At 43.0% G+C, this 11,074-nt stretch overlaps 1 protein-coding gene across 1 annotated transcript; it reads right to left on the reverse strand.

Annotated features, from left to right (window-relative positions):
- Window positions 1-6,338: 6,338 nt before the first annotated feature.
- On the reverse strand, window positions 6,339-9,980 carry LOC135701893 (uncharacterized). Its single transcript, XM_065222837.1, has one exon. It carries the CDS (start codon window positions 9,978-9,980, stop codon window positions 6,339-6,341), a length of 3,642 nt encoding a protein of 1,213 aa, XP_065078909.1.
- Between the last annotated feature and the right edge of the window lie 1,094 nt (window positions 9,981-11,074).

Consider the following 11,074-nt stretch of genomic DNA (forward strand, 5'->3'; position numbering starts at 1 on the left):
AACATTCGTTTACTAAAAGGTACTTAAAGCTTCGGTCTTCGATGTACGTTAATTCGCTGTTTTTGCAGGTTTTAGCATTTAGCTATTCGTACTTTTCAGCTTTTTGTGCTGTTCAGGCTTCTGTGCTGTTCAGCCTTTCTTGATTCAGCGAGAGATCCCTCTTCGATTTGATGTGTTCATTTTTGTTCTATTTACGTCAAACAAATCGGCTGCTCTTTTATTCACCGTGAAGATGATTTTCCTCAGCTCAGTCCACCGAGCAAATTTTAAATTGAGTACTACAAGATGACGTCACGCATGAAGTCTTTGACAGTTCAGTGGTAAAATTCACCGGACTTAGAATTTTTTTCGAAAAAATATTTTTGATGTTTCGAGTTTTCATTTAAAAAATAACGAGGAAATAGGCGATGAAAAGAAAAATTATTGAAAAAATCCACTAAACAAAATATCGGCTAAGTCTATGTAAACAGTACCACCAAACTGTCAAAATTTGAGGTTAGCCGCCGACGGTGCAGTACCTAATAACATGAAACACTTGAGTATCCGTCGATAATTTTGAAATCACGTATAGGTAAGGACATAGACACGGTTCAGTTGTGTTGGGGGCCGTTCACGTATAACGTAACGTGAAATATTTCATTTTCCATGCATGATTCGTATTGCTTGCGACTAAGAGGATAGGATTTTTTTTAGTCAGAACATGAACTTAGGGAAATATGGAATCCCGAGCAAAGCCGGGTACACTCAGCTAGTGTTCAATAAACAAGAATACCAAAGAGTTAGGCGCATTACTATTAATTTTCCTTGAAAAAAAATTAATTGAAAAACAGGCCGAAAAAAGGCAAAAGATTGGGAATACCCCCTTAAATTTGAAAATTAACCAACCAGCGGCCGGGTTCAATAACATGATCCAAATCTTTACTCCAGTTGTCTCCCTGTAGGCGCATATTATCCAACGAAAAATAAAAACGGTATTCTGAGAACATTTTTTGTCAAAAAATGTTATCGGTTATAAATGTTTATTTTCACATGATGTTATCGGTAACATCAAGAAGATAATTCAGACTAATGCACTGAAATAGAATATCTATTTTTGTTTAAACTTTCGCCTAAATGCTAACTTTTGAAAATTGTATCGCAAAAAAATCTTCATTATCATCTTTACCCTAGAATTGAATATTTGCATTTATAATATGATTTTAATTAAAAAAATTAACGAAGCATGCTTTTTAAAAAACAAAAAAATCATACATTAGAGGCACATTTGCTTGTACAGGATTGAAAGGTATTTGTTTGTGTGCCGAAATATTCAAGTTTAAAAGTGATCAACTTCTCCCGTTTTACGGTTCATCCGGACATATTCTTCGTTTCCAAAATTACGGAACAGGAATTTAAAGCTTTGGTTGAAGCGGATGCTAGACTAAACAATTCTAAGTATTATTTTGAGCTAGTAACGAAAATTGCTCATCAAATATATGACCAGCAGGATCAGGCATGGAAAAACATTAACATTTATATCGTGCATTCATTTACATTCTTTTGCGTCGAACTGTTTTCATTAACAGAATTCCGTAAATGATGTATGAAACTTTTGTGTGTTCTGATATTAGCTACAACTTTTGTCATTAAATCATATCTGTTTTTCTTATACATGACGAACTAGAAAGGACATAACATGTTATTGTTGTTCAGTAAATGTGATTTACATGCACTGAACGCTTTGTAGCCAACTGGTTACCCATGCTGACTTCGGTTCTGATCACCTTCCAGTAACTTTTGAAATATCCCAAGAAATAATTTGTAATCCCAACAGCTCTACTTTCAATTACCATAGAGATGATTGGGAGCAGTATCGAACATTTATGGAATATAACTTCGATCCAAACATTCCTTTGCAAACCAAAGATGAAATTAATTATGCTCTTGAATCTCTGACTACTTCTATAGTTGCAGCAAGAGCTGTCTCAGTACCAAAATGCGAGGTTAAATTCGATTCAATTATAATAGACGACGATCTTCAGCTCTTGATCCGTCTTAGAAATGTCCGTAGGAGACAATATCAAAGAACACGCGATCCTGCCATGAAAGTTATCTGGCGGGATTTGCAAAAACAAATTAAAAAGCGATTCTCTGCCCTGAGGAACAAAACTTTTGAAAATAATATTTCTAAATTTGACCCAAGTTCCAAACCCTTTTGGAAACTCACAAAAATTTTGAAAAAACCTCAAAAGCCTATTCCAGCGCTTAAAGAAGGTGGTAAAATTTTGATCACAAATTTGGAAAAAGCTCAGAAACTTGCTAAGCAATTCGAGAGTTCCCATAATTCCAGTTTGGGTCTAACTAGTCCTATTGAGAATCAGGTTGCTCGGGAATATCTGAATATTTTCTCTGGGGGACTGATTTGGGCGAAGTAAGGTCTATAACTAAAAAGTTTCAAAATATGAAAGCTCCAGGTGATGATGGAATTTTCTATATCCTCATCAAAAAACTCCCAGAGAGTACCTTGTCTTTCTTGGTAAAATTATTTAACAGATGTTTCCATTTGGCATACTTTCCTGATAAATGGAAAAATGCAAAAGTTGTTCCAATTTTGAAGCCGGATAAAAATCCAGCTGAAGCTTCTAGCTACCATCCAATAAGTTTGCTTTCTTCAATAAGTAAACTTTTTGAAAAGATAGTTTTGAATAGAATGATGCTTCATCAATACGAACTCAATTTTTGCATATGAGCAGTTTGGATTTCGCCATGGGCATTCAACTACTCATCAACTCTTAAGAGTTACCAATTTAATTCGTTCAAACAAATCGGAAGGCCACTTAACTGGAGTTGCTCTTCTAGACATAGAAAAAGCATTCGACAGTGTTTGGCATGAAGGTTTGATTGCTAAATTGAAAAAGTTTAATTTTCCACTTTATATTATGAAATTAGTTCAAAATTATTTAACTGACAGAACTCTGCAGGTAAATTATCAAAATTCCAAATCTAATCAACTAGCTGTTTGAGCAGGGGTTCCTCAGGGTAGCATTCTTGGGCCTATATTGTATAACATTTTCACTTCGGACCTCCCTGATTTGCCTCAGGGTTGCCACAAATCTTTGTTCGCTTATGACACAGGCATTTCCGCTAAAGGAAGAAGTCTTCGTGTTATTTGCAGCAGACTGCAGAAAAGTTTAGATATTTTCTGTTCTTATTTGCAAAAATGGAAGATTTCTCCCAACGCTTCCAAAACTCAACTTATAATATTTCCACATAAGCCTAGAGCTTCCTTTTTGAAACCTAGTAGTAGTCACATAGTCACTATGAACGGAGTTCCAATTTCCTGGTCAAACCAATTGAAATATCTTGGGTTAATACTTGACCAAAAATTAACTTTTAAAGATCACATTGAGGGCATTCAAGCCAAATGTAACAAATATATAAAATGTTTGTATCCTCTATAAACAGGAAATCCAAACTTTGCCTGACGAATAAACTTCTAATATTTAAACAAGTTTTTAGACCGGCCATGCTTTACGCTGTGCCAATATGGTCTTGTTGTTGCACTACCAGGAAAAAAGCACTTCAAAGGATTCAGAACAAAGTTCTGAAAATGATTTTGAAGTTGCCTCCCTGGTACAGTACTACCGAGGTACATAGAATTTCGAATGTTGAGACTTTAGAAGAAATGTCCAACAAAATAATTAATAATTTCAGGCAAAAATCGTTGCAATCCTCAATTGCAACGATAAATTCCCTTTATAATTAGATAAGATTTAGTTTTAGTTTTTAGTTTTAAGATATCAATTGTTATACTGACATGCAGGTTAAAAAACCTGTTTAAAATACTGAATTGCCAAGACATGAACAATGTAAAAACACACTTAGATATATATCATAACAATTAAGGCTGGTACGTTACTGCAGTAACTGGAGCACCTAGGTTAAAATGAAATGTAATTTATTTTGAATTTGGAACAAATAGAGTTAAAAAAAAAAAAAAATGCACTGAACGCTGTACTGTTCACTCTGGTTCATCATGCATAAGATATACAGATTTAAGTTTCGTATAAAAGATGTAGTTCAAGCAAAACCTACAAAAGCTTCATACATCATTTTACGGAATTCTTTTTTTTTTTCCTTTGGTTTGTTTTTTCCGTCGATCTTGTTTTCCGTGCTGAGCACCGATGCTACCGACGTGCTAGGAAGGCAGCTCCCACACCTGGACCCTACCTATCGACCCATCAACTCATGAACCGGGGACCAACGGCTTTACTTCCCATCCGAAGGAAGGCGTGAACAGAGATGTTATGCCTCAGAACATCCCGGCGGCGCCGACTGGGATTGAACCCAGGCCTGCTGGGGTGAGAGGTAATCACGCTTACCATTACACCACCGGCGCCGTTTTTTTACGGAATTCTGTCAGTGAAAAAAGTTAAAGGAAAATTAATGTAAATTAATGCAAGAAATGAACGTAAATGATTTTCCATGCCTGAGCAGGATGGCTTCCCACAACTGTCTGGATACATAATGCTTCACGAAATGAAAAACAGAGTTTTACGAAAATCAAGATAGCTTCGGGTCTATTCTGACAATTTTGGGTTACACTTATTTGCAGGTGGCTCATTTTTTACGCTGATACTGTTAGCCGAAAAATAATGATGCCTTGTTTTGGAGTGAAACATATAAACAAACTCTTTTTCAATGTAATCATTTCAAAAGATATACAATATTTCACAAGTCAACGCTTTTCAAAGGAACCAGCAAGAATTGTACGTAGATCCACCACGAAGCAGAAAGTACCATGCTCAACCACAAGACCATTAAATCATGCACTCGGCTTCGCTTTCGATACTCTCCGTACTAATGAAATTTACGGTGAAAGAGAAGAACTCCACTACTCCCCAAACTCCACTCAGCGGCGATCCCGGCATATCCAGAATGCACAGATGTAGTTATGAATGTACATACCTATGTGGCTTCTCCGTGTGTGGTTGTGCCCGTTTCGACTGCGGTTAGACACAAAATTGGCAGCTGCACCACTTGATTCTTTCCGTTTCCGGTTCGCGTTCAATTACCACCCTGCAGAGTGCCCACAGAGTACATACACACACCCACACTCTGCCACGCGTCATCAATGGGTGCGAACGGAACCAACTGCAAGAGCTTAATCAATTTCGAGTGCCATATGAAAGCTCATAAATTTCTGAAGGCACTTTCTTGTGCGAGGTTTTTTTTTTTAAACATTGATCCTTTCCGAAATGGAGATTTGCATCTGAGTAGGTTCGTTGGATTTGGTGAAAAATAGCCTCTATTAATCATGCACGGCTGTGAAAGTTTCTACTAAAAGAAATTAATTGATTTTTCGATGGTGCTTCCCACTGGGAAATTTTAATTTGGTTATTAGACAGACGTGGTTCAACGAAAATTATGGTTTTTTGCAAAATACTAGTTCAAAATGAATTACTTCCCGTTGATAGTGAGAAACCAACAACCAAATTCAGTTGGTTGTTATATTAGTAGTATATTATTGAGTATCAATACCAACCCCTGTGTCGTTCGTCTTCCGTATAACAGCGTTACGAATACCGTAAAACGGGGTGAAGTTGATCACTACGCCGTTCAATTTTCGTTTCTCAGCATCTTTTTTCATGATATTGTTATAACGTAATTGGTTTAGTAGACCGTTAAGTAGTTTAAAATTGACCTTTGAAAAGCTTCCGTTAACTCTAAATGTTCATTTTTGTGGAATTTTTTTTTTCCTTTGTTTTGTTTTCCGTGCTGAGCACCAATGCTACCGACGTCAGGGAGGCAGCTCCCACGCCTGGACCCTACCTATCGACCCATCAACTCATGAACCGGGGACCAACGGCCTTACTTCCTGTTCTCGATAGTCAGAACAAACACCGTCTTTTAGTTGCAAACTTAGCAGTTTCAAAGCTGTAATTTAATTGTTAACATTAGTGATGATACAAAGGTAAGTATAATACAATAATCTTACATTTTCAGTGTTCTTCTTCTTTTGCCAGGTCACCGTCTACCACGGATGGACAATTCCGACACGATCTATAATTAACGGTAGGTATTTAGGTCCATTTTAGGTTGGGCAACAAGCTAGGTAAGTACTATTATTCTAATTTTAGGAACAACATACCTCAATTCTAATGAATGATCCACTTACTACGTGGAAAACCGCGAAATTATAAATACAAATCGAACTGTAATTACAATAAACGTTTTAAATCACAATTCTTCAATTATTAATCGCTAAACTTACAAGCTATTTCACCTCACTAGAATTCACTTCTTTATTTTTCCTCACAAAGAAACCAAAGCAAACTTCTACAAATATATGCGTTTCTTTACATTCGATCTGTCATTCGCTTCGCCCGGCACTGGCGTTTCGCTCGCGAGGGTTCGGTCAGTTGGTTCACCCACAATTCGCCGCGTCGAGGGGTATCGGCGATATCCCCCAACCCGTGAACCACTTCCGTTTCCGGAGCGACTGCTTCCGTACTCCTGTCGTTGCTTGCCACGTCCAGAACCGCCAGCTTCACCGCAGGTCTAGCGAACACTCCTCTAGCTGTCTGTACCGTAGCACGCCTCACCTGCCCAGATTTGTCCGGAAAGGTCTCACAAATACGTCCTCGCTCCCAATGATTCTTCGAATTTTCGTCGACTATCACGACTAGATCGCCAGGTTCCAGCGGCTTCACTGCATCGAACCATTTCGTACGCCTCGTTAGCATCGGGAGATATTCTCGAACCCATCTGCGCCAGAATTCGTCCACGATGTGCTGCGCAAGCTTCCAGCTGTCTCGAATGATGTTACCGTTCACAGGTTCGGTTGCTGGTTGCTTGATACCGGTTGACCCATACAGCAGAAAGTGGTTTGGCGTGAGTGCCTCTTCGTCTGCTGCCTCCAAGGGAACGTAGGTCAGCGGTCGCGAGTTGACGATCGCTTCAGCCTCCAACATGATCGTTTCCAACACCTCATCGCTTGGATGACGCGGACTATCCGATACTGCCTTCATCGCTACCTTTACGGACTTGACCATACGCTCCCATGGTCCTCCCATGTGCGGAGCCGCTGGAACGTTGAAATGCCACTGGGTGTTCGCGTTGGTGAATGTAGCAGCGCAGTCCTCGACGATGTCCTGGATCTTCTGCTTCTCTTCAGACAACTGGCGATTCGCTCCTACAAAGTTCGTGCCGTTATCGGAAAAGACTTCCAACGGTGCGCCCCGCCGGGCCACGAATCTCCTGAAGGCCATCACGCAGGAAGTCGTTGAAAGGCTGTGTGCCAGCTTCAGGTGAACCGCCCTCACTGTGAGACAGGTGAACAGGCAAATCCACCTCTTCACCACGCTGCGTCCGACTTTGACTTCGAAAGGTCCCATATAATCGACACCGACGTAAGTAAACGGCTGAACGAATGGTGTCAACCGTACCTTTGGCAGTGGTCCCATCAGCGGTGGCACCGGAGCAGTTTTCAGCACTTTACAGTGTTGACAAGCTCTGCTGACTTTACGTACGAGAGTCCGAAGCTTCGGTATGTAGAACCCTTGCCGTAGTTCATTTAAGACTGTTTCTCCGTTGGCGTGAAGGAACCGCCGGTGGAAAGAATCCACCAGAAGGAAGGTGATACGATGATCCCTTGGCAATATTACGGGATACTTTGCCGTGTATGCAATGTGCGGCGCGTTTCCAATCCGACCTCCTACCCGAATGACTCCGTGATCATCGATGAATGGAATCAACGATTGCAGTGAGCTTTGTTTCCGAACGCTGCGACCCTTGCTCAGCTCGTGAAGCTCCTCCGAATACGCCTGCGCTTGGGCCTGTCGCCAAAGTGTCTCCTCCGCCTTCTCGAAATCCTCTTGGTCTGGACCTTGTCGCCATTGTGCATCACTCAGCGTGCGCTTCCAGAACCGTAGCGCCCTGTGAACGTAGGCCATCGTACGGACTAAACGATTCCAGCTTGAAAAACGTTCAGCATCAACTATCTCCACCGTCGTTTGGTGTACCGCTACCATTCGAAGTTCTTCGCTTGCCGCGTCTGCTTCGCTTACTTCTGCTGCTTGCTTAGGCCACTGCCCTTTTGGATCTCGTAGAAACGATGGACCTTGAAACCAACGGTTTTCTGGATCAAACGATGGTCCCGAATTCCACTTGGTGGCGTCATCTGCCACGTTGAGCTTCGACGGTACGTAGTGCCATTCATCAACGCTGGTGAGCGAAAGAATCTCGCCCACCCGAAAAGCGACGAACTGGTGGTACCGACGGCTATCCGAGCGCAGCCACGCCAAAACTGTCGCTGAATCCGTCCAAAGGAACCGTTTTCGAATGTTGAGGGTTAGCGCCGAACACACGTTTTGCAATAAGCGGGATCCCATCATGGCAGCCTGAAGCTCCAAGCGTGGAATTGAGAGCGTCCGAAGTGGCGTAACTTTTGTTTTTGCTGCTACCAACGAACACCAGCTACCTCCGCTGAACATCATTCTCAGGTAAGCGACACACGCACATGCCGCTACGCTTGCATCCGTGAACACGTGGACCTCGATTTCGTCCACCTCCTGTGGCAGAAGACTTCCGAAAAAGCAGCGCGGAACTTTCACCTCGTCGATCATCTCATACAGCTCGATCCATCTACTCCATAGTTCGTACAGTTGTTCTGCTATGGGCTCATCCCAGTCAGTACCCGTTCTCCAAATCTCTTGCATCAGGATTTTTCCCTGCACAACGAAGTGCGCCACGAATCCCAAAGGATCATACAGTTTCATCACGGTCCGCAGTACTTGCCTCTTCGTTGGAATCGGTCCGTTACTACCCAAGACTTCTTTGAGCCCTGTCTGATCGAAGGTGAAATGATCCGCTGAAGGTACCCACACGACACCCAAGACGCGTTCGTAAATTTCATTCTTGTCGAGGCTCAGCGACTTGCTGGCTGTCGATCCAGTCTCCCCTAGACGATTGAGCACTTCCTGCGAGTTGGACAGGATTTTGCCGAATTCTAAACCTGCTGCTGCGTGAATAAGCTGTACTTGGTTGACAAGCTGAACTGCTTCCTCCACCGAGTTGACACTGTCGAGGAAGTCATCTACGTAATGGTTGTTAATGATTGCGTTTGTTGCTCTGGGATACAGCTCGGCGTAGTCAAGAGCGTTTTTATTCTTAACGAACTGTGCTGTGCATGGTGAGCTGGTTGCTCCGAACATAGCGACGTTGATCACATAGACCTGCACTTCATCTTCCGGACTGCTACGCCATAGGAAGCACTGTGACCACTTATCCACCTCTCGAATGAGGATTCTCAAGAACATTTCACGGATATCGGAGCAAACTGCGATTTTGCCTTCCCTGAATCGTAGCAAAACATCTACGAGCGATACGAGAAGGTCCGGCCCCTTGAGAAGCATGTCGTTGAATGAAACTCCACCAGCCTTCGCGGCGGCATCCCACACCATTCGAATTTTGTTGGGTTTCTTAGGATTGGTCACCACCCCTAACGGAAGGTACCACACACGCTGAGGGTTCGCATTCGCAACCTCTTCCACTGTTACCTTGCGAACGTACTGCTTCTGCTCGTAACTCTTGATTTGCTCGTTCACCTTTCTACGCAACTCCGGATCCTTTGCCAACCGTTTTTCCAGTCCCCTCAACCTACTGATCGCCATTTGGTAGCTGCCCGGAAAAATCACGTTGTGCTTTCTCCAAAGCAAACCCGCCTCCATACGATTTCCTCTCCGTACCGTTGTCGCTTCCAGAATGCTGCGTGCTCGTTTGTCCTCCTCGGATTCGAGCTGCTGCTTCAAAACGGCATCTTCTACTGCGAAGAACTTTCGCATCGAATCGTGTAATTCGCGGTTGCTAATGTCTTCACAGGCATGGATGTGCAGCTGCTCAACTGATCCTTCAGTTCCAGAATTCCTCCCGTATACGCACCAACCTAGACGAGTTTTGGTTGCAACTGGTTCGCTGCTGCTGCCTTCACGAGTCTTCATCTAGTGAGCAACCGTACGTGTTCCAGCCCGATGATCATGCCAGGCTTAGCGTTGACATAGCTAGCCACGGGAAGACCTTCAAGATGCGGGAACGTATTCGACAGCTCTAAATAGTCCAACGTTTGACTTGGAAGCCCTAGCTCGCGCACCGTGCGCACGTTGCCCAGTTGGAATGTTTCCTTCTTCCGAGCTCCGGATATCTTCACGCTTATTCTCTTGGAAGTCTTCTCCTGTCTACTGATCTTGCCGGTCCAACTCAGCCACAAGTTATCGGGTTCACCCTCTATGCCCAACTGTGCAGCGATTTCCTCCTCGAGTAGCGTCGATGATGATCCGTCATCCAGGAACACGAAAGTTTCAACTTGTTTCCCTTCTCCGTACAGCGTAACTGGCAAATAGCGGAACAGCGAAAAGGATTTCGTGTGGTGATGATTTTGATGAACAGTCTCGCCAGACCTTGGACCATCAGTAGTATCATTGCGGCTACTGTGCAGCAGCATATGATGTCGAACTCGGCAACTATCCACTCCGCATTCCTTTTTCGAGCGACACGGCCATTTACGATGCGGTATCAAGCACAATCGGCACAAGTTCTTCTGCCGCATTGCCTTCCATCGGCCTTCGATGTCCAACTCTTTGAAACTGGAACAGTTCAGGATCTGATGACCATCTTTCTCACAATACGAACACGCTTTTGACGTACATTCGCCGCTTGCACTCTCCTTCTTCGATACGCTTGGCGACACGTTCGCGTGAGTGAAAAGCTTTTCCTTTTGCTTCGACTTTTCCACTTTTTGGTGTTTGTGGTTGTTTTGGGCGGATTCCACGTCGATGCTTAGCTCGGCAGCAAGGTTCACTAGTCCCGACATGAAGTTGTTGAATGTCGCTAGGTTGACGTTCGCTGACGATTGTTTGAACGTACCCCACTGCATCTTCAGCGAGGTGGGTAATTTGTCGACCAACTCTTGTAGCAGCATTGGATTTGATAAATGTGCTTGCTGATCAGCCAGGATGATATGATCGACGAGATTTTGAATTACCAACCCGTACGCGACGATGGTGTTCAAGTTATCATACTTCGGCGGCGGAACGTT

Source organism: Ochlerotatus camptorhynchus, unplaced genomic scaffold (genome assembly GCF_037179485.1).
Source record: "Ochlerotatus camptorhynchus isolate MF236.1 unplaced genomic scaffold, CSIRO-AGI_Acam_v1.1 ptg000178l, whole genome shotgun sequence".
Taxonomy (NCBI): Eukaryota; Metazoa; Arthropoda; class Insecta; order Diptera; family Culicidae; genus Ochlerotatus; species Ochlerotatus camptorhynchus.